This window comes from Leucoraja erinacea, chromosome 8 (assembly GCF_028641065.1).
Source record: "Leucoraja erinacea ecotype New England chromosome 8, Leri_hhj_1, whole genome shotgun sequence".
Taxonomy (NCBI): domain Eukaryota; kingdom Metazoa; phylum Chordata; class Chondrichthyes; order Rajiformes; family Rajidae; genus Leucoraja; species Leucoraja erinaceus.
In genome coordinates, this window is record NC_073384.1 from 72,433,773 (window position 1) to 72,458,519 (window position 24,747).

The following is a 24,747-nucleotide window of genomic DNA, read 5'->3' on the forward strand; positions in this document are numbered from 1 at the left end:
GCTTAGTGGCAGGCAACAAAAGTGAGAAATTGCCAGTTCCGCCTGAAAAATCCAGTCTAATAATTGACCAATTTAGCACAGTCAACAATTCACAAATAAGCAAGGTATTTGAATTTTTTGCAGGCAAAAAAAATGTGAAATGGATTAAAGATCCCTATTGATTTACTCACTACATTTTATGTGCAAAGTCATAAACAAGAATTAATCTCAATTAAAATCAATCAGCAAAGCAAAGTAATATAAGCAGAACAAACATAGATGGCTGCTATAAAGAATGGTGAAAAGGAATACTGCTTGAGTTCCTAGACCTCGACCACTTACGTTATATCTACGTCCATGAACAGAATTATTTTCAGCGTATGTATTCTAGTGACTTGAACCATTGATTTGGAAATACTTGGAAATAATTTGGAAATTATGGACCAAATGTGGGCAGGTGGGACTAGTGCAGCTGGAACACGTTGGCCGGTGTGGACAAGTTGGGCTGAAGGGCCTATTTCCATTCGATCACTCTTCGACTCTAAAACTACACACTCCTAACCATGCTCAACAGCAAGTCACAGAAAACCACGACCATGCCAACCAAGATGGCACATCTCAACTGGTCCCATTTGCCCGCATTTAGCCCCTTCCCCACTAAACGTTTCCTATCCATGTACCTGGCAAAATGTGTTTCCAAATTTTAGGACATACAAGGAACTGCAGATACGGATTTAAAGACAAAGACACAAAGTTCTGAGTAACTCAGCGGGTTAAACAACAGCATCGTTGAACTCTGGTGGGTTCTGACCCAAGACATCACCAGTCCATGTTCTCCAGATATGCTGTCTGACCCACTGAGTTACTCAACTACTTTATCAGACAGATTGCTCTATAAACCCACATATTCTGTATGGAAAACGTTGTCCATCCGGTACATATTAAGTCTTCCCCCTATCACCTTCAACCTATGCCCTCTAGTTCTTGATTACCCTACACTGGGAAAATGACTGATTTCACCCTTTCAATTCCCCTCAGGGTTTTTATACACCATTATAAAATCACCCCTCAGCCTCCTGAACTGCAAGGACCCATCTAACTCAGACCCTCGAGTCCTGGCAACATCCTCGTAAATCTTCTTTGCAACCTTTCCAGTGTAATGGCATCTTTCCAATATCAGGGTGACCAAGTGTGGCCTCACCTTTCTCATGTACAACTGTAACATAACATCCCACCTTCTCTGACTGATGAATGGCAACATGCCAAATGCCGTCTTCAACACCCCATGTACCTGCAAACTCACTTTTAGGAAACTATATACTCCTAGATCCCTCTGGTTTATAAGACTCCCAGAGTCACTGCTTTGCATATCCTGCCCTAGTTCGACTTCACAAAATGCAACACTCCCACTTCCCCAAATTAAACTCCATTCACCATTGCTCGACCCACTTGCCTGGCTGATCAAGATTCCGCTGTCATTGTCAATAACAATCTTGACTGTCACCTATTTTAGTGTCATCTGCAAACTTACTAAACATGCCTTTTACTTTCCCATCCAAATCATTTATGTAGATGATAAATATCCCCATCCAAATTGTTGATATAGATGATATTTTACGATCACTATTTCATTAGCGGAATAAAAGAGTGATCGTAAAACTATCAGATGGATTTAAAACCAAAACATGTCTGTTCACCTATATCCATTGCAGAAGGAAATCTGATACCCCATCTACACCAGTCTGTCTCACCTGCCTGTGATTGACCATATCCCTCTAAACTTTTCCTACACGCATATACCTGCCCAAATTAAGATTTGCCTTTAATTAAGGCAAATTAAGGCTAATTAAATAAGGCTAATTAAGCACCTGGTCAAGCCAATCAAAGCATTTTCATCTTGTATCCCACGCTCAGGAGTACAGCATTGCGACAAATATGACAAGGAAGATATAGGAATCCTCAGTTTGTACAATGAAGCCTTATGGCAGTAGATTAAACATGCAGATTAACCTCTTGCTGTGCCCCTAAATGACGAGTTAGTATTCCCTCATGCTGAAGAACAAACAGAAGAAGAAAGACCAATAAAGGCACATAATATACTGAGTGGGGGACTTCTCTGTCAATCGTTAAGAATGAAACCATAGCACTGACTAAATCGGCCAAATTTACAATAGTATCCAGATTTAACCCAAGGCAGTTGATGTAGGAATCAACACAAAGGGGAAAAAAATCAGCACCATATCCTTCATTTTCATCACAGCATTTAAGAGAGCAGCAAGAGGCTAATTTGCACCTGCCCGTGACAGTATGTCGGTGATCAATTCATAAGAGTATCCGAAAAGGAAATGAGAAGCTGTTGAAGCTCTAACACATGCACGAATAATGGAAGTTGCTTGGCCAGTCTTCAGCCAACCTTTTCCATGTTACGAAGATGGTGCTGAGCATACCGGATGAAGCAAAAGGTTATGGACACAGATACCATCCTGGCCCTGGTGTTATGAGGCATAGTTGTTCTGGAAAAACCTAAGTGAGAGACTGCAACACTAACCAATCTAAGTTGTTTTCACCTTAAAGCTAGGCGCCAATGTCGCAGGTCTGCACCAACAAGCCCTTCTTCACCAGTTGTCATGGCTGTTGTTGCAGCTCACACTGTAATCCTAGCCGTCAGTGCTTTCTTCAGGACGCACTTGGTCATAGAAGCTGCCTCACCTCTCACCAGCTACCCCTTCTTCCTGCTTTGTCCACTCCCCGCTTCCAAGGTGGAGTACGTTGGCAACTGCAGGGAAGAAGGAGGCAGTGGAGGAGGGGTGGGGGGCAGCTGGAGAGGCCGAGTGCACAAAGCGATGGCCAACACCAAGAAACGGCGACTGAGCACATCCTGTCGTTGCCCTGAAGAAAGTGCTGCCACCAGAGGCTACAAGGTGATCTGCAGTAACAGCCACATCAACCAGACCATAAAGGACTCGCTGGTGCCCCTTGCAAGCTGGTGGTAGCTTCAGCACCCGGGCTGGTTTGGTGGTGCGAGCGGGGGTGGGTCGGCAGGTCCGTCCACTATAATTGAAATCAGTTAGAAAGGGGTCCGTTAAAATGAGGGTTCACTGTTTTGCAGGAACAAGTTCTTGTCAGAGTATAACGGCCAGCAAAGCCTCCCCCAAAGCTTTCTACCAAGAAGGTCACAATTCTCTCCACTCGCCCAATTAAATGCAATTCCATTTGCTTAATAAACTCAAGGCAACTCAGGACAAAGTACCCTCTTGAACACCACCTCATCCATCACCATAAAACAAATTGCATCCAGCAGCTGCAATTATAGTTAATATAATGTACCATCAACAATATATATTGCAGCAGCACGTCAAGGTTTTTATGATGGTTTTACCCAAATCTGCAATCACTTAAGAGGCTAGAATGAACAGGTAGCAGGTGCATGAAAGAGCTAACCCAATGCCCAACCAAATTATCTACCATAATGACTTAAAAATGGATTAGTGTTCCTCATATCACTCAATCAAAATTCTGGAATCCCTTACCCATAGTATTACCTAAACATAGCACAGGAGTATCCTTAAATCACTGACTACAGTGATTTAAGACACTGGCTCATCATTTAGGGATGGATACACATGTTAAAAATGCCCTTTTCTTCCAATAGACTAAAAGGTCAATATGAACAGCAAATGTTCGGTGAAATATTCTTCCCAGGCAAATGTTTTATCCTTATTTATTTTAGCTGTGTTTTATTTCCACACAGTGGGTGAGGAAAACAAATGAGTCGAACCAATCAGAATCAGCAACACTTCTCACATTTTTCATCTTTATGAAATCAAAGTCACTTTAGAGGCTGGTGGCAATGTCCTATTTCATAACCATCTACCGACCAGAAATATTTTTGGGAATTAAATAATCGTATTGGCACAGTAATACAAACACTGCTTTCGCCATAAAAGCCAACCATTTATAAGTTAATGATTTCATTAATGAGGTATCTGACCAAGAACATTTTAGTTTGTTTCCATGGTTTTAAAAGACAAGTTACATTCCCTTACAAACAACTATTCTCATACAAATAACTGTCCTCACATTTAATATATTCAAGTTCATCATTTAATTTAATACATTCAGTTCACCATAGCTTCATAATCGCCCTAATTTATATCTATTATTACCTCACCTAGAAGAGATATCCGAATACAATTCAGACATGTCCATTAGCACACCACCAGTTGAAGCAAATGGTGTCGACAGTACTGACCAAATCTGACAAAGCTCAATTTTGCAAAAATCAACAGGCCACAGAATCTTGTGTCGATAATCTTGATCAAAACAAATAAAATCCCAAAGTGGAATTATATTGTCAAATGGGCCATCAGGTGAGGATTATTTCCCACACCAAAAATAATCTATACAGCCGTGAGAAGTTAAGACATGTTAATATGAGAATGGAATACTCTCTTAAAAGTATTTTACTTTGGTCAAGGAGAAACAAGGGGCAGAAATACCCACTAGCTTTCAGAAAGCAGTTGCCCTGTGTTACAACATCCACATAGCAAAAGCAACCAGACCTATTAAAAAGGAATAAAATATTAAAACATTGGCGTTTTCCTCCAACAGATCTTTTGGGGAATAGGAAAACAGTAACATCGCTTCGAACCAGATCATTAAATTAAAACGCATGTCGATCAGTTCATGCTTACTGTTCTCACAACTTATTGGTGTTCTTTAAGCCTTCCCAAACTTGCACAAGATCATTTTTTTTAAACAAGAATTCCAGAAGGATAAAATGAATGATACAGTGTTCTATATTTAAAGCTACCTTTTAACCCTTGCTCTGCATACAAGGAAACAGGTGCAGTTTTGTTTTGTCTCAATGAACACGAGCTAACCAACCCACCTCCATGAGCTAATCAACCCACCTCCACCAGCTAGACAACCTACCAAGAACCCGTTTATATCACAGTGCCACCTCAGTAAATTGAAAGATATTCCAGAACCTTGTCTTGTGACAAGAATTAGTGCAAGATTCTTTTTTCCCCTCCACCATTAAATTGACAGCTAGTATGATAAAATGAGCTTAGGGCAGTGACAGCACCCAAAAATTATTGTCTCATGACCAGCTGGGATGTAATCTTTTGATTACTTCCAAATGCTTAAAGTTTAGCAGATAATGATCATTTGAAACCTAACCATTTTCCTTGCTAAACTAAAGGGACATTTTCTCTCTGATCACCATCTCAGACAGCTCATTAAGCAATAGAAAGAACAAGGGCACATTGATCCGATAGGGCTGCTCTTATGATAAAGTAATCTAGGTTCTATATTCTCCATTCTTTAGTGACAGAGCCTGGGTGTGAAGTTCGATCTTGAAACACAGGACTTGCAACGATAATGTCACTTGAGTAGATTTGACCACACCATCTGCAAAAGCCCGAAATGCCTTCAAGAGTGCCCCAACCAAAGCTGCACATCACCAATGGAAATTTTCCAAAATATTTTTTCTCTTTATTTCAGGTGTCAATGATCACAAACATAATTCTTAAATCTTAAAACCGATCTCAATCTTCCTTCTCCTTAGTTTACATCAGGCCCTATCGCTTCCTTGTCTTATCCCTTCTGATCCTGAATGAGGTTTCAGATGCAACAGCCTCATCCTCATCCTCGCCCAGCTACTGAGTTCAAGGCTTCAAGGTCAGTTTATTGTCACATGTATGTTAACAGCAACATAACAACTCTTCACAGAGTGGTGGAAGAACCCTGCGAGTCAGGCAGCATTGACCGAGAGTCGGGACTCTTCTTCAGATTGATTGTAGTGTGGGGGAGAAAGCCGGAAACGACGGGGTAGCGGTGGCACAAAGCCTAGAGTGATAGGTGGACAGAGGACTTGAATGGCAGATGGGTGTAGTAAGTGACAAAGCTTAGTGGGGAAAAGGGAACAAAAGTGTATCAGATAGAGGGAAGAGGAGTGAAATGGAAAGCCAGAGCAATGGATATAGGTGAAAGGGGACACGTGGGAGAAGTCAGAGCACTCGAGGGAGGGGGAGGGGGAGGGGAGCACACAGGAATGTGAAAAGGGTTGGGGGAAATTACTTAAAATTCAAGAATTCATTATTCATACTGTTGGATAGTATGCTACCCAAGTTGGGTATGAAGAATTTTAGAAGATTCCGCCAACTGCAGTTCCTTGTGTCTCAGTGAGAGCTCTACTTTTTACCACCTTCAGCTTTCTGACCTTCCCCCTTTCTCAGTAGCTTAAAACGCATTTAATCATCAGTCGCCCTGAAACATTGACCGTTTCTTACCCCATAATTGCTAACTGACCTGCTGAATATTTCCTGCTCTTATAAAATGTGCGGGGAAAAAACAGACGTCCTCTTGCACCTCTTAAATGTAGATATCGTGTTGTAGGCCACAACGGCTCAGCCTATTGGAAATCCAAGAACATCATAAAATTATGTACCACGAATGATGCTTCTTGTCCCCCAAAAATCCTCGCCACGCACACACACAATCTTAATTATACCTACATGGGCATAAAGACTAGAATCTTAACAGCATATCCAAAAGGTCAGTCATCCTATGCCTTTCTCATACACCTCCTAGTGGCCAGCTATGGAAGAAGACTACAAAGATATCCAGTTTTCCCCAAATCTGTTTCAGGATATAAAAATTGATAGAACAAAAAGAAGAAAAAAGACAGGCCTTCAAAAATGTTTGTGTGTTGTCACAAGAGACAGCAGAATATGACAAGAATTGCATCTAATTGTTATATTCCAGAAACTAAATTTGATATCTTATCCAATTCAGGTGAGAAATTTACAATTGATATCAATTTCCCAGATATTATACCTAATATTAATTCATGAGGCAAGCCAATATTGTTAAAATATTCCCCCTTAAATGCACACCAAAATGTAATGTTATTTCAGATTCCAGTTATGACAACAATTTCTTTCAATACTTTGAAATGTCAGTTTCAATTGGGTTTGTGATAATGACACATTTTTTGTCTGAAATTACAGAGCCCCTGAACTAGGGACATGTTATTCCAGTTGTCTCTAAACAAACTGAAAAGCAACAAACTTGCAACCTTTGTTATGTAATTGATTAGAAATACCCAACTCCCAACACATGCTGTAAATAGATTCTCCCTTGCTACCTAGTTCGCTAGATTTAAAAAAAATCACCATTAAGGTGCTGTACTTTTAAATGTTCTCTTGCCATACTTGATTAAGTGATTCACAGCAGAAAGCACGATTTAGCATCACCTATTTGATTTGTGAATAAAATCCCCTCTCCCATGCAAAAATAAATAAATTGGAATTACATTTTAGCAAGATCCCAGGAGCATGTGGATAAATGATTAACATTTGGAGAAAAATGTTTGAAGTTTTAAAACTCATCTTTCACATACAGGTACATCACTCCACTACAAGAATTCTGCCAACCACAAAACTACTTGATTGAATGCCTAATGTTGAACACTGGTAAAACATTTTTGGAGAGCAAATATGAACTTAAAAATGTTTTTTAATCCATTTGTCTCCTCTCACCTAGGAAGAAGGACCCATGTTGGGAATGGTACTACAGGCAATAGAATTCTTTAATACCTGCCTCAAACATTATACTTAAAAAAACCCTAAAATTCACAGATGTTTGCAAGTCTATCAATTATTGAGGAAGTCATCACAAACTACTGAATGCTCAATGTTCTTCAGCTTCTTTTCATTGTAGCTTGAACTCACATATGGCACACACGTTACAAACTATTCTGAACAATATGCAGCAGGAATTAATTTTGACACTCATGTCTGTTTGGTTTCAATCAGCACAATTGAGAGAACGGGTAGTTCGAAAATATCGAAGAAAATACAAAACAAATGAAAACTAATTGCACTCGACACTGCTGTGATAGATTTGTAATTAAAAAAACTAAATTTATAAACATACCTGCAATAGATAAATGTCAACATGCAACCCACATTTGGCAATATTTATATTATATTTGGATGGAACTGGTACAAAATATCTGTATTTGTATTAAATAAACAAATCCATGTATATGTTCATACTGTTCTAATTTACTCAAATCTAGGTAAAATAAGCCTAATAACCACTAATATCCGATTATGAAGAACAGGCTTTGAAACATACGGAACAATCTATGGCTGTTACATAAAATTACTAATGTTTATAATTAACACTTGATTTTACTAAATTTGCACAAGCTGTTGTTTATTGCGGGAAGTTATAAATATTTTTTCAACAGCTTTATTTTAAACAAATTATTTTTTGTTCTGGTAATTACAATTTCTGATCACAGCTATTTAAATTTAAGAACAAGGTTTACTGTTATCACTGAAACATAGTACCATTTCTTTAAAATATACATCAGAAATGTAGGAGGGTTTTTTTTTAATCGTGTCTTCAAATATCCAAGTGGTGTGTGGATCGCTGGTGAATTTGCAATGGGGGAAGGTGCTTGCTGTGGATTTGTGATTGTAGCACTGAACAACTTGTATTTACATCAGCACTGATAAATGCCCAGTGGTGAGTGTGAGAGCCAATCAGATTAGATGTCAACTCAGAGGCAGCTGTCTGGAGACTCGATTCCAGGCCTTTTACCTCCACAATTCAAATTGCAAACCTTGCAAAATAAGTTGTGAAGAGACTCGAGTGCGAAAACTGAATGAAGCTGCCAGTTTTCACACAGCACGAACCAGAATCAACCTGAGCAGTCTGGAGGGCAAAAATACCGCACACAGACACACAGAGAAAAGGGTGGGGTCAACAACAAAAAAAAGACAGCTGTTTGAAATAATAAGAGAAAAATTAAATGGTTTATTTTAAGTAGATGTAACGACGGGAATGCACTCCGCCAGCTCACAATTAGCATTGGATGGGGAATGAGGGGCGAGAATAAGGAGGATGCACCGATACGGTTGCATTAAAACGTGGGGCAGGGTGGATATAACTCCCCGGCGGAGAGCGGGAGGCCCTTGTCCCTAACTAGCAGCTCTTCCCATGTCCTCTATCAACACCGACATTCACACTCACACCAGGGCCACGTTTACCTGCGTCCTGCCCAGAGCCTGAGCCGTGCTACCGGGGCTCATAGCCGGATGGCTGCGGGCTTGTCCAGTTGTCGCTCCGCCACCACCACCACCACCACCACCACCCCAGGCTTGGCTGCTGCCTACTCCGTACTGAGAGCCCATGTCGCTCCCTTTGAGAGAGGCCTGCGAGGCGCCGGGGTTGCTGTAGTCCGAGAAGCCGTATCCCCTCATGGGGCTGGGGGAGGTGAGGAGCTGGTTGAGGGTTGGCGTGGCTCCGGAGTGCTGGCTCTGGCCCGAGTAGCGCTGGAAGGCCCCGGCCAAGGGCGGCTGTTGCTGCTGCTGCTGCTGCGGCTGTTGTTGCTGCTGCTGCTGCTGTGCTGCGGCGGCGGCTGCTGTTTGCCGGAGTGATGATGATGGTGGTGCCCGCCACCACCGCCGCCCATACTGTTCGCCCTGGGCGAGCTGATCATGCCGTAGCCGGGGCTGCCGTAGGGTGGCCTGTAGCCCGAGTAGTGATTGTAGTTGTTGGAATAGCCGTCGTGTGAGTTGTGCAGCGGGCTGGCGCTCAGCTCCAGGTTAGTGGAAGGGTGAACGCCGAGCCCGGGGCTTTGTTGTCCGCCATGTTGATCGAAGTAAGGGCCGGGCCCGGGGCCTGCTCCTGCCGCCGTCGCCGGCCCCGCTCGGTAGTAATTGTAATCGGCGACGCCCGCCTGGTTGTTGGGTCCCGCCGCCGCCGCTGCCGCCGCCGGGTGCTCGTACCTCTGGTCGCCCATTTTAAGCAGCTGGTCGTCGGCCTTGCTGCCGCCGTTGCCCTGACTGTCGGCAGCTAAGAGGCTGTTGTCTTTGCCGCCGCCGCCGCCGCCGCCTCCATGTTGAGTGTCCGCGCCGCCGCCGCCGCCGCCGCTTCTCCTTGGTGATGGGGGGCGAGCAGCAACTCGGCGCCGCTCGCCTTCACTTTGTGATTGGGGATTATCCCCGCCTCGCTGGCGGCCGAGGAGGAGGAGGAGGAGGAGGAGGAGGAGGAGGCGGTGGATGCCGAGGAAGGCGAGGCCGAGGCGGGCTCTTTGTGCGCCGGCTCGGGGACGGGGACGGGGACGGGGTTCGCGTTGGGGTTGGGGTTGGACCCCGAGCCCCCAGCTGCGCCACCACCACCACCACCACCGTTGTTGCTGCTCGCCGGGCCCGAGGAGTTGGCCATGTTGAGCTCGCCGTGGTGCTGCTGCTGCTGCTGCTGCTGGAGGGGGTGGTGGTGAAGATGGTGAAGGTGGTGGTGGTGGTGGTGGTGATGGTGACGGGGATGGTGATGATGATCAACGCTGTTGAGGTTCAAGCCACCGCCGCCGCCGCTGGGATCTCCTCCCGTAGCCGGAGTAGGAGTGGGAGCCGCCGGCTTGCTGTTGTTGATGGTGTCGGGGTCGCGGCTGCCTGGGCTGCTGTTGTTGCTGCTGCTGCTACCGCCGCCGCCGTTACTGTTGGCCGGAGCTGCTGCTACTTGAGCGGCCATGATCATCTCTGTGTGAGAGAGAGAAAATTAGGCGGAGAGAGGAAGGAGAGACACACACAGACACGTCTGCTTCTTCCCTTCCTTTTACACCCGATCATTAAATATTATTAAAAAGGGGGGAAAAACTCGTCCTCCTCCAGATTGAAAACAAGAGTTAAGGAGGGGAGGAGGGAGGGGGAGGCTCAAGCTCTCTTTTGTTGCATGGGTGATTATTATAATATATTACATTCTGTTTTCCTCTTCCTCTTTTTGGTTAAACAGATAGCAAACTTTCTCCAAATCTGTTTTAAAAATCAAACTTTCCTTTCCTCTCTAACCCGGATATGGGTAAATACATGTCTAGCTGAGCCTCTGGCCCAGCATGGCATGAGGACTCCCAACAACTATTATCCATTCGTCTTATTATTGCACATCAACTCGAAAACACGGGCTGGAGCGCACTTCCCTCGTTCACCATACAATGTGCAATTTAAACTTATTAACCTTTAAAAACATCATTCCAACTTTCATTAACTCACCAGAATGTTAATTCCTATTTCAACTAAATCATGCAACATTAAAATTCTACTGTTAAATTAGTACAGACCGTCTTTATATATAATTCTCAATTACAGATTGCATTTTTCATATTTTTGAAAAATATTTGTTCCATTGTCTGGAATAACCATATCAATTATTTTTCGTTCAATTTTGTTTCTAATTCCTCCCATTATATATATTTATATATTTTTTCAATTTATTGTTTGTGAAAAAAAATTTCAACACCGAATGCGTCCAAGTCAATAGCTTCGGCCAACAATCAAGTCAAACGTGCATGATTAACCTTAACTTTAAACTTGGTTTCCAAATTCAAAAACATCAGTTTAATGATTAACGTACATTATTCTATAGTAAAATTGAATTATCTGCTTACCCCTTATCAGTATTTAATATCAGATACATTTCTATTAATTCCAATACTTGTTGCACACGTTGTTATTAAAATCTTGTTTAGAAACACTAAATTTGTGTGTATTTCTTTCGTTATTTTGTTTTCAACCTTTCCTTTTACATTGCGTGTGCCAGAACGCTCCACTCCAGTTCTTTGCTCTCTCCCTGCCCCGGGTTCAATCTATTTCTCTCTAGCCTCAGAGGTAGACATAATCACAGGATCACAAGATCCTTACGCTATTAACTTTTACACATCAGCCAACGTCCAAATCAAAACTCTGCAAGCAAAAAAATATTCATCCTAAAACCACCCATCCCAGACTGATGTGGCAACTCAGGACTGAGAAAGAGGATTAAGAAAAATCCTGCAAAAATAGCAGGGACTATTTTCTCTAATGTGTCCTTTCCTTCAGTGTAATGAACAACATTCCTAGGTTGAAGCATTCTCTGCTCTGCTCAGTGCCTATTTGCTGTTCCTCTACACTCCCTCTGGAGGTCTTTTTACATTGAAAACAAATTTGAAAAATCGTTCTTTTTAATCCAAAAATGTTTTACGCTGTTTATTTCCAATTAGTTGACGCTGACACTGTAAGCAATTTCAGAAGTTTTCAGTCAGATCCTAATAGTCTTTTTCATTTACCTAATGAAAGGGAGTTGCTTGCAATTGCTTCAGACGCATCAATAGTTGTCAGTAAAATCAAACTGACGTCAGCCTGGGGTAAAAGATATGTCCCTTTTGTTCTCCCTTGCTCAATTTGCAATCAAATAATTTCGACGTTTGCAAAATAAACCCTCATTGGAAATAAATTTGAAGTTTATAGTAGTGATTCAGCGACATTTTGTGTGAAATAAAGTCTTCTTGATCTTTATGTCTCCCAGCGTCAGTTCGGTTCAGTTGTGCCGGAAGGTTAGTTGCAAATCCTGGTTGATCTGATATTCGATCAAAAGAGGCAAGGGAGCAAAGGAAAGACATTTCATTGCTAATCAATGTGCTCGTGACGCCCAGAACACTTTTATATTACAACATTTAAAATAAGACGATAGGCTATGCAATTTTGAAACCTAATTTCAACTGAAATGAATAAATAACTAGACGAGCTGTATTTTTTCGGAGGGAGGAAACTAATTCCTTCAAACATCCACATTATGGTTTGTTGTGGACTTCATGTTGTAGCGCGGAAGTAAAACTGATTGCTATGGCAGTACGTTCTTTTAAAGAGAGCTTAAAAGACATGCTTAAAAGAATGTATTTTTCTTAAATAGCATGTTTTAAAAAGCAGCAATTTCAATGCAATTTGAAGCTTCTACCATTTTTAATCATACATTATTTACAATAGTAACCTGGCATCAACATCTACAGCCCCTCTCCGACAGACAATTAAAGAGATACAGTTTGAGAAAACGTCTGTACTTAAAGGAAGTCTGTTGATGAAGGTCTTGGAAGTCGAATTGTTATTAAATTATGTATACAAAAATGCCTTTTGTTAAGCATATGCTAAAACGAAGTGCAATGAGTCATGTGCTACATACGAGAAATTCAATTTGTTGACTTTCCAAATACTCAAATGTATTCGCAGATTTTATAAATTGATGTAAATTTGGAAAATAATAATTTTTACAACACATTATTTGCACCATACTGCAAAAACCGTGCAAAAGAAAAATAAAGCAATGCATATTTTATAGAAAACAAAACTCGATATAACTAGATATCACATTCATAAATTTGTATCACATATCTGAAACCTGTTGTTTACAACATTTCTGCACTATCTTTAACATGGTGAAATATCCTAAGGGGTTTCACACAGTGTTGCCACCAGAATTTGATAAAGGGGATAGCGGGCAGCAAATTTGGTCAAATAAATAGGTTTTAAAGATTTACAGATGGGTAGAAGATCAATATTTACAGATGGAATTCTAAAACTTAGAAACATAAATAGTCAATACTCAAGAGTGCTTAATTATCATAAGTACCGACAACAGAACAATGCAATTCTTACTTACTATAGCATATCAGGCCTGTAAAGGCAATACACACAGATTATACATAATAAAATATAATAATAAACTAATAGCTACAATACCAGTCTAAAAAAAACCCATAGTCTTTGAGTTTAGTGTTGTGTAGTGTTCAAGAGCCTGATAGTTGTTAAGACAAAGCTATACTTGAACCCTGTGGTCACAGTTTGGAGACCAATGATAGTAGTGAAATGAGAGCAGGTTAGGATGGTGTGGGTCTTTGATATTGGTTGTGTTTTTGAGGCAATGCCTCCTATAAATCCCTTTATTGGTGTGGTCAGTGTCGGCGAGGTTTAGTGGGACATAGTCCACACATGGGTAAGTGGAACTAGCTCTTAGAAGTCAACCCAGGATCAGCTGTTCCACACCAGGGTTTCGGAGATGTCCACATTCTTCAGGGAACGGGAGGTTCCCCTCCTACTATTGATGAGGCACTCACCAGGGTCTCTTCTATACCCCGTGACTCAGCTCTCACTCCCCATCCCCCCACTTGCAACAAGGGCCAAGTCCCCCATGTCCTCTCCTTCCACCCTACCAGCCGTCACATACAACAAATATTCCTCCAACATTTTCACCACCTCCAACATGTTCCCACCACGCCACATCTTCCCGTCTCCTTCCCTGTCTGCTTTCCGCAGAGACCGCTCCCTCCGGAGCTTCCTGGTCAATTCATCCCTTCCCACCCATACCACCCCCTCTCCGGGCACTTTCCCTTGCAACCGCAAGAAATGCTACACTTGTCGCTTTACCTCCCCCCTTGACTCCATTCAAGGACCCAAGCAGTCTTTACAGGTGCGGCAGAGGTTCACCTGCACCTCCTCCAACCTCATCTATCGCAGCTCTAGATGTCAGCTGATCTACATCGGTGACACCAAGTGAAGGCTTGGCAATCGCTTGGCCCAACACCTCCGCTCGGTTCACAATAACCAACCTGATCTCCCGGTGGCTCAGCACTTCAACTCCCCCTCCCATTCCGAATCCACCCTTTTTGTCCTGGGCCTCCTCCATGGCCAGAGTGAGGCCCATCGTAAATTGGAGGAGCAGCACCTCATATTTCGCTTGGGCAGTTTGCACCCCAGCGGTATGAACATTGACCTCTAATTTCAGGTAGTCCCTAAGTAGGTTCTCCTCCCCTTCTCAGCTCTCCCTCAGCCCACTGGCTCCACCTCTTCTTTTCCTCTTCCCGCCCCCCCCTCCCCACCCTCACATCAGTCTGAAGAAGGGTCTCGACCCAAAACGTCGCCTATTTCCGCTCCATTGATGCTGCCTCACCAGCTGACTTTCTCCAGCATTTTTGTCTACCTAAGTGGAACTAGCGTCAGATTTTCACTCTCCCTCCAACACTGACTTGTCATTCGCATTATTTTTCCAACAATGATAGTATAGTTGGCAAATTGAAAATGACATTGGAACTGTATATGACTACACCATCATGGTTATGGAATGAGTAGAGCAGGGGGCTCAGCACACAGCCTTGTGGTGCTCCTGTGTTGATAGTGGACCATAAGCAACACTTGCGGGGCAGTGTTACATGGCAAAGTATTTTGGACGACCACAGAACTTTTCGACAACTTAAAGTCTTCAAAGAGGTTACAGAAATCGGGAGGGGGACTCATGTTTTTTAAAATCATACTCCAATCAACTGTCCCGATATCTCACTTCAACGGTCTTCTATTCCCCCTCTGCTTCAAGCAAACCTTCATCATTCTCGTCCCCCTCTCCTCCCTCTGCCAAAAAAAGGCCTGCCTCAATGACTACCGCACAGTATCTCCCAAGATAAATTATGATGAAGTGCTTTTAAAAACTGGTTATGGCCCACATCTGTCCCAGTTTTCTGGAGTATCTAGAGTCCTTACAACTTGCATATAGGAAGAATATGCCAACAGAGGACATAATATCTTTTGCACTACATTCAGTCCCTCTCCTTCACAATACATCAATAGACAAGAGCTACAGGAGTAGGCCATTTGGCCCTTCGAGCCAACACCACCATTCACTATGATCATGGCTGATCATCCACATTCAATACCCCATTCCTGCCTTCTCACCATATCCCGTTACTCCGCTATCTTTATCTAACTCTTTCTTGAAAGCATCCAGTCAATTGGCCTCCACTGCCGTCTGAGGCAGAGAATCCCACAGATTCACAACTCTCTGGGTAAAAAGGTTTCTCCTCATCTCCGTTCTAAATGGCCTATCCCTTATTCTTAAACTGTGGCCCTGGTTCAGGACTCCAACAACATAGGGAATATGTTTTGTGCCTCTAGCATGTCCAATCACTTAATAATCTTAAATGTTTCAATAAGATCCCTTCTCATGCTTCTAAATTCCAGAGTATACAAGCCCAGCCACTCCATTCTCTCAGCATATGACTCCCGCCATCCCGGGAATTAACCTGGTGAACCTACGCTGCACTCCCTCAATAGCAAGAATGTCCTTCCTCAAATTTGGTGACCAAAACTGCACACAATACCCCAAGTGTGGTCTCACTAGTAACAGTAACAGTGGTCACTGTTACACATTGACGATAGAAACATAGAAACATAGAAATTAGGTGCAGGAGTAGGCCATTCGGCCCTTCGAGCCTGCACCGCCATTCAATATGATCATGGCTGATCATCCAACTCAGTATCCCGTACTAGCCTTCTCTCCATACCCTCTGATCCCCTTAGCCACAAGGGCCACATCTAACTCCCACTTAAATATAGCCAATGAACTGGCCTTGACTACCCTCTGTGGCAGAGAGTTCCAGAGATTCACCACTCTCTGTGTGAAAAAAGTTCTTCTCATCTCGGTTTTAAAGGATTTCCCCCTTATCCTTAAGCTGTGACCCCTTGTCCTGGACTTCCCCAACATCGGGAGCAATCTTCCTGCATCTAGCCTGTCCAACCCCTTAAGAATTTTGTAAGTTTCTATAAGATCCTCTCTCAATCTCCTAAATTCTAGAGAGTATAAACCAAGTATCCAGTCTTTCTTCATAAGACAGTCCTGACATCCCAGGAATCAGTCTGGTGAACCTTCTCTGCACTCCCTCTATGGCAATAATGTCCTTCCTCAGATTTGAAGACCAAAACTGTACGCAATACTCCAGGTGTGGTCTCACCAAGACCCTGTACAACTGCAGTAGAACCTCCCTGCTCCTATACTCAAATCCTTTTGCTATGAAAGCTAACATACCATTCGCTTTCTTCACTGCCTGCTGCACCTGCATGCCTACTTTAAATGACTGGTGTACCATGACACCCAGGTCTCGCTGCATCTCCCCTTTTCCTAGTCGGCCACCATTTAGATAATAGTCTGCTTTTGATGGTTCAACATTCAACACCATAGTACCAAGTAAGCTCATTCCTACACTTTTTGATCTGGGATTTGTCGCCTCCAGCTGCAATTGGCTTATGGACATCTTGAGCAGCAAACATCCGTTGGTTTGCATTGAAGTTTCTCCACCTTCATCCTCGACACTGGTGTTCTTCAGGGTAGTGTGCTTAGCCCCTTGTTCTACTCCTCATATGCTCATGCCTGAGGCCAAATACAACATCAACTCCATCTTTAGGTTTGCCAAGGATACCACTGTTTATTGGCCAGATCTACATCAATGATCAGACAAAAGAGGAAAGAGATGGGGAACCTAGCTTCATGGTGTCAGGATAATAACCTACCCCTTATTATTGAAAAGCCAAAAGAGTTGGTTGTTCACCTAAGGAAGTGAGGGAGTGAACCCAAGCACGTCGTCATCAGAGCTGCTGTAGAGATAGTCAACAGCTTCTAGAGTCAAGACAAGAGTAAATGTGATATTTTTATTTGCAACAGCATCCATATGTTACTTCTCCATTTCAGTCTGAAGAAGGGTCCCGACCCGAAACTCCACCCTTCCTTTTTCTCCAGAGATGCTGCCTGACCCGCTGAATGACCGCAGCACTGTGTCTATCACCAGCAACTTAACCTGGTCCCTTCACACTTCACACAGAAGGTAGTTGAGGCCAGTCCATCGGCTATATTTAAGAGGGAGTTAGATGTGGCCCTTGTGGCTAAAGGGATCAGGAGGTATGGAGAGAAGGGATGGGATACTGAGTTGGATGATCAGCCATGATCATATCGAATGGCGGTGCAGGCTCGAAGAGCCGAATAGCCTACTCCTGCACCTAATTTCTATGTTTCTGATGCAGTGATCAAGAAAGCGCATGAGCATATTTAATTTCTTGAGAAGATTCAGAATATCCATGAGGATCTCTGGTCATTGGCTTTTTTGTTTTAGTTTTAGAGATAGAGTGTTGAAACAGGCCCTTCGGTCCACCGAATCCGTACCGACCAACGATCGCCGGTGCACTAGCTCTATCGCACACGCTAGGGACAATTTACAGAAGCCAATTAACCTGCAAACCTGCATGTCTTTGGAATGTGGGAGGAAACCGAAGCTGCTGGAGAAAACCCATGCGGTTACTGGAGGAGTACAAATTCCATACATACAGCACCCGTAGTCAGGTGGAGAATGTACACATTCCTTACATACAGCACCCGTAGTTACGGGGAGAACGTACAAACTGCGTACAGACAGCACCCGTAGTCATGATCAAACCCGGGTCTCTGGCGCTGTAAGGCAGCAGCTCCACCGCTGTGCCACTGCCACAAATATTGCAGTCAAGTATTCCACATTTGGGGACTTTGCGGTAAAGTTGCTGCCTCACAGCGCCATAGACCCGGGTTCGATCCTAACCACGGGTGCTGTCTGTGTGGAGTTTGTGGGTTTTCTCCGGGTGCTCCGGGTTCCTCTCCCACACTCCAAAGACGTACAGGTTTGGAGGTTAATTGGCTTGGTGTAAGTGTAAATTGTCCCTAGTGTGTGTAGGATAGTGTTAGCGTGCGTGGATCGCTGGTCAACGCGAACTTGGTGGGCTGAAGGGCCTGTTTCCGCACTGTTTCTCTAAACTAAACTAAACTAAACTAAACTAAACTAAACTAAACTAAACTAAACTAAACCCGAGAGCAATGAGATAAACCTCGTCCTGGGAGAATCGCGTTTTTGATCATGGTCTCTCCCCTGCCCTGCCAGATAAGTATCTTTTTCCCATTCCCATAGAGAAGCTTTAATTTATGGGCACCCAGTACAGAGGGGGGATGGATGGGAGGGAGGAGGGGATCTCCCTGTCGGTCTGCTCCTGGGCCTGGCCAAGATGGCCATTCGCGGGTCCAGGCAGCGGGCAGTCGATGGCCGCACAGCGATCGCCTGCCTGCCCCTTTTCCGGGGTTACGTCCGAGCTCGCGTGTCCCTAGAAAGGGAACACGAGGTGTCCATGGGGACTGGGGAGGCCTTCTGTAAACGCTGGTCACCACAGGAGGGTGAATATATTATAGATAAAAATGTTAATATTTTAATTTGATAATTTTGTTTAAATTGCTTGAGCTTTTTCCGGGTCTACGTCCGTGCCCGCCTGTCCCTGGAGAGGGAACACGCGGTGTCCGTGGGGACTTTGGAGGCCTCCGTGAATGCTGGTCGCCGTTGGAGGTCGAGTGTTTTGTTGATAAAGTTGACGTTATATTAATTTGATGGTCGTTTGTTTGTAGACTGTCAACATAGGCAGTCTTTGATTGTGTTAATACTCTATGTTTATTTTTATTTTTTGAATAAAAGTAGTTTCATAATAATAAAAAAAAAATAAAAATAATAGAGAAGCTTGAAAAAATGTACCACCGGATTCAGGAAATGCTTCTTCCAGACTACTGAACAGACTGCCCCATATTCTCGGGTGTTTTCCCGATCTTCCAACCCACCTCATGGCAGACCGTGGACTTTTTCCTGTCACTGTCCTGCTATACTGTAACTTTATATTCTGCGTCTGGGATTTTTCTCCTTGCACCCCCCTTTTGAATGTGTGTATGGTTTGACTGTACTCATGTACAGTGTGATTTGACCTGATAGCATGCAAACTAAGCTTGTCATTGTCTCTTGGAACATGTGCCAATAATAAACTAATATCAATTCCAATTCTCTTCAGAAGCTGTACAGGATGTTTTCTGAAAGAATTCATCTCAGCCTGCTATGGCAACTGCTCTGCTCTTGAATGTCTGAATCTGCTGAGAGTGCAGTCCATCATGGGCTTGTCACTTCCTTACATCCAGTCCATCTTCACAGTGTGTTGCATAAGAAAGTCTGGCAGTATAATACAATACAATACAATACGGTTTTATTTGTCACATTGCACATAAAGTGCAAGTGAAATGAATTTGCCAGCAGCGGTACAATGATAAAGAACACACAATATACTAAAGATTTAACACAAACATCCACCACTGTGGTGGAAGGCACAAAATTTGGCCAGTCCTCCTCCATTTTCCCCCGTGGTCGGGACCTCAACCCTCCGCAGTCGTCGCTGCGGGCGTCCAGATGGTAAAAGGACAAGGTAAAAGTCCAGGTAATGCCAGAATCGGTTCTTCCCCACCGGAGACCGCGGCTTCAGGTCGGTGTAGGGCGCAGGCCAGCGGTCGGAGATTTAAAGTTTGCCCCGCATCCAGAAGCACCGCAGACTGCAGGATGGTCGAAACTCCCCTCTGGGGGTCCCCGGCGAGGGACCCCGCTCCTGATGGTAAGTCCCCGCCGCGCCCACGGTAGAAGTAGACCGCGGGCTGGCAATTGGAGCTCTTATTCCCCCGGGTCACCCACGAGGGATCCCAGCCAGCTGGAGCTCTGCAGACCGCGGCTTCAGGCTGCCGCGGGTCAGTGAACGGAACGCTCCCCTCCCGCTCCACGCCGAGCGTCCGTGCTGTGCCCGCCGCTGAAGCCCCGGGCACGTCTCCAGGAAAGACCGCCCAATCCTTGCTGTTAGGCCACGGGGGAGGCAACATGATAAAAGTCGCCTCTCCATGGAGGAGGCGACTGAAATGGTTTCCCCCTTACCCCCCCCCCCCCCCCCCCACACCTCCCCCCACACAAAACACACAGAGAAACACTAAAAACCCACATTAGGACATACTAAAAAAACAAAAAAAGTAGAAAGAACTGACACGCTGCTGGCAGGGTGACCGGCTTGCAGCTCCCCCACCGGGTACTGTCAAGGATGCCTTTCACTCTGACCATTCCCTTCTCTTTCTTCTAACTTCTGGGAGAGGATACAGGAGTTTGAAAGCTCGAATGTCCAGACTTAAGAACAGCCTCTTCCCCTCTGCTATTCCACTCCTGATACCATTCCTGGTGATAATGCCACACGCTCTACTTAGTTTGGTTATTCCATTATTATACTTTAATACTACACCAAAGAACCGTTCAGCTCTTGTTGGTGTATTTACTATTGTATTTATCACTACTGTATGAATATTATTCACCATGTGAGCTTCATGTTTAATGACACAGCATTGAAACAGGCCCTTCGGCCTACCATGTCCGTTCCGACCAGCCACCCCCACACATTAATACTATCCTATGCACACACTAGGGACAATTTACATTTATACCAAGCCTATTAGCCTACAAACCTGTACGTCTTTGGAGTGTGGGAGGAAACCGAAGATCTCATTAGATAACCCACACAGTGACAGAGAGTACGTGCAAACTTCATACAGACAGCACCCGTAGACAGTATCGTAAGCGGGTCTTTGGCGCTGCAAGGCAGCAACACTACCGCTGTGTCATTGTGCTGCATGTGAACAAAGATTTTCATTGTACCCTGGCATATATGAAAATAAACTAATCTGATTCTGGAAGGATATGAACCTACTGATAATTTTAATCCTTTTGGCATTATTGTGTTATGACTTCATAAATACATTGAGATGCAGCAAATATACACAAAATATAGTTTGTGTGCAATCTTAACAATAAAACACCATGTGCAAGTTAGATCTCTAAGCTCTTGAGGCAAAGTGAATATCTGTGAACTCTTACACTATTGAGCAGCAGGAGCACCACATGGTTCTGTAATCCAGTAGGATCAGGGTATAAACACAGATACAGAGAAAGTAGGATTTCCTTGCAAACTGCTCTCCCTTTCTTTTGAGTGAAATATACATATCTAAGGAAGAATGACCAACTTCATTTACTAACTTTTTCTGAGTCAGATCTTCCAAGATTTGGTGCTGATTCAACCTTTTGAGTGTTTGGTTTTGGATTCAAACTCAAAGAAGGTTCTATTTCTTTGTCACACTCGCTTAGATTCGGTCCACACAAACACTTCAAATTTGGTCACCAGATTCAGTCTTTGTCCCGTTATTGTCTACTATCGTTCCTACCCACTTGAGTAAGATTAACTTGGCTCGGGACATCTCGGCTGAGCTGCAGAGGAATTTGGAGTGGGAGGGAAAGATCCGGTCACTGTCCACGTGGGTACCAGTGACGTAGGTGGAACAAGGAAAGTGGTTGTGTTTAGGGAATTTAAGCAACGAGGGACAAAATTGATAAGCAGAACCAAAAAGGTACTAATCTCTGGATTGTTAAACTTAGCCATGAACAAATTGGCAGAGGATTGAGAAGATTAAAGAGTTGAATGTGTGGAAGTGGATGTGAATTTGGCGAAGGAGGAGCTGTTCAGAAGGAACAGACTCCACTTGAACCCAGCTGGGACCAGGGTCCTGGCAAACCACATAACCAGGGCTTTAAATAACCAAATATTGGGTGGGTGTGGTCAACAAATTGGAAATGTATGAATCAAGTTGAAGGGAAGTTGCAGGAGAAAGAAGGCTCATCAGCGTCTCTTCTTCCTGAGGAGACTGAAGAAGGTCCATCTGTCTCCTCAGATCCTGGTGAACTTCTACCGCTGCACCATCGAGAGTATCCTTACCAACTGCATCACAGCATGGTATGGCAACTGCTCTGTCTCCGACCGGAAGGCATTGCAGAGGGTGGTGAAAATTGCCCAACGCATCACCGGTTCCTCGCTCCCCTCCATTGAGTCTGCATCTGCGCTCAGCATCGCCAAGGACTGCTCTCACACCGACCATGGACTGTTTACCCTCCTACCATCCGGGAGGCGCTACAGGTCTCTCCGTTGCCGAACCAGCAGGTCGAGGAACAGCTTCTTTCCGGCGGCTGTCACTCTACTCAACAACGTACCTCGGTGACTGCCATCACACCACCCCCCCCCCCCCCCCCCCCCCCCATTCAAATCGGACACTTATTATTATTTATTCAAATCGTTTGCTATGTCGCTCTTCCAGGGAGATGCTAAATACATTTCGTTGTCTCTGTACTGTACACTGACAATGACAATTAAAATTGAATCTGAATCTGAATCTGAATCTGAGAAGATACTGAAGTCTCCAAAAGTTTATTGTTATTTTTTTAAATTAAATTGTTGAAAAAATTAGCAACGCAGTGTTGCTGTTTTCCGAAGGGCACGCTGACGGACGCATCACACATCGCTGTCCTCCATGCAGCTGGCAAGCTCCTCTTTTGTCTCTACACGTGCGTCTTCATTCACTGGAGTTTAGAAGGATGAGAGGGATATCTTATAGAAACATAAAAAATTATAAAAGGACTGGACAAGCTAGATGCAGGAAAAATGTTCCCAATGTTGGGCGAGTCCAGAACCAGGGGCCACAGTCTTAGAATAAAGGGGAGGCCATTTAAGACTGAGGTGAGAAAATACTTTTTCACCCAGAGAGTTGTGAATTTGTGGAATCCCTGCCACAGAGGGCAGTGGAGGCCAAGTCACTGGATGGATTTAAGAGAGAGTTAGAGCTCTAGGGGTTAGTGGAATCAAGGGATATGGGGAGAAGGCAGGCACGGGTTATTGATTGGGGACAATCAGCCATGATCACAATGAATGGCAGTGCTGGCTCGAAGGGCCGAATGGCCTCCTGCTCCTATTTTCTATGTTTCTACGTCTTCCATCAACGCCTTCAGCTTTGTCTTGATTGGCCGTCCCAGGTGACGTCTTCCATGGGTGTGTTCCCACAGCACAACCTTGTTTGCGGGCATTTCTGGGTGGCGGTGCCAGTGACCAGTGACCCTCATCCTTCTCCACCTGATCTTCTCGGTCAGAGGTGGAATCTCCCCGTAGAGCTGGGCGTTGGTGATGCGGTCCCTCCTACTGACATTTTGAACTTTTCTGAGCATTCGGGTATAGGTACCATCAAGAGACTTGGACAGCGCCCGAGTGAGTGTCCATACCGCATGCCCGTACAATAACATGGTCTCTACAGTTGCATGGAAGAATCTCCAGAGGTAATAGGACAGGAAGTTTTAGAAAGTATAAGAGTCTACATCAGGCAAAATTGAGACCAATGTGTAAAGAGGGGTGGTGAATACTGAACGTAAAGGTGTTACAGTTTATTTGAATGCACGCAGTATACGGAACAAAGTGGATGGGCTAAGAGCATAGAAACATAGAAAATAGGTGCAGGAGGAGGCCATTCGGCCCTTTGACCAGCACCGTCATTCATTGTGATCATGGCTGATCGTCCCCTATCAATAACCCGTGCCTGCCTTCTCCCCATATCCCTTGACTCCACTAGCCCCTAGAGCTCTATCTAACTCCCTCTTGAATCCATCGTGACTTGGTCTCCACTGCCCTCTGTGGCAGGGAATTCCATAAATTCACAACTCTGGGTGAAAAAGTTTTTTCTCACCTCCGTCTTAAATGACCTCCCCTTTATTTTAAGACCATGACCCCTGGTTCTGGACTCGCCCAACATTGGGAACATTTTTCCTGCATCTAGCTTGTCCAGTCCTTTTATAATTTTATGTGTTTCTATAAGATATCCCCTCATCCTTCTAAAATAGCGCACTTAGAAATTGGTAAATACAATGTTGTGGCCACCACAGAGATGTAGCTGAAAGAGGATCAGTGCTGGGAGCTGAGTATCCAAGGTTACACGCCCTATTTAAAACACAGACGGGTGGGCAAAGGGGGTGGGGTAGCTCTGATGGCAAGGAATGAAGTTCAGCCCTTAACAAGGGGTGACATAGGATTAGAAGATGCAAAATCCTTGTGGGTACAGCTAAGAAACTGCAAGGGTAAAAATACTCTGATGGGGGATATGTATAGGCCTCCGAACAGTAGCCAAGAAGTAAGGTTCAAATTACATCAGGAGATACTATTGGCATGTACGAAAGGCAATTATACAGGATTACCATATACAGGTTGACTTGGAAAATCTGGTTGGTGCTAAATCCCAAGAGAAAGGACTTATAGAGTGCCTATGCGATAGCTTCTTTGAGCAGATTGTAGATGAGCAAAATGGAAATTCTGGATTTGGTACTATGTAACGACACAGATTTGATTGGAAAGCTTAAGGTAAATGAGCTCCAAGGAGGTGGTGAGCATAATATGA

At 44.0% G+C, this 24,747-nt stretch overlaps 3 protein-coding genes across 3 annotated transcripts in view; all 3 read right to left on the bottom strand.

The window, feature by feature from the left end:
* arid1b (AT rich interactive domain 1B (SWI1-like)) overlaps positions 1-9,573 on the bottom strand; it is a 457,745-nt gene extending 448,172 nt beyond the window's left edge. Inside the window, 1 exon segment of the mRNA XM_055639980.1 lies at positions 9,048-9,573. Within this exon segment, the coding sequence (XP_055495955.1) occupies positions 9,048-9,260 (213 nt within the window). The 5' untranslated portion in view covers positions 9,261-9,573.
* On the bottom strand, positions 9,386-10,047 carry LOC129699889 (AT-rich interactive domain-containing protein 1B-like; the record flags this gene model as incomplete). Its single annotated transcript, XM_055640027.1, has 1 exon — positions 9,386-10,047. A coding segment is annotated over exon 1 (417 nt), but the record flags the coding sequence as incomplete, so codon positions are not given.
* On the bottom strand, positions 9,856-10,884 carry LOC129699847 (AT-rich interactive domain-containing protein 1B-like). The gene has a single exon (XM_055639981.1). The coding sequence runs from the start codon at positions 10,537-10,539 to the stop codon at positions 9,856-9,858; it is 684 nt and encodes a 227-aa protein (XP_055495956.1). The 5' UTR covers positions 10,540-10,884.
* Between the last annotated feature and the right edge of the window lie 13,863 nt (positions 10,885-24,747).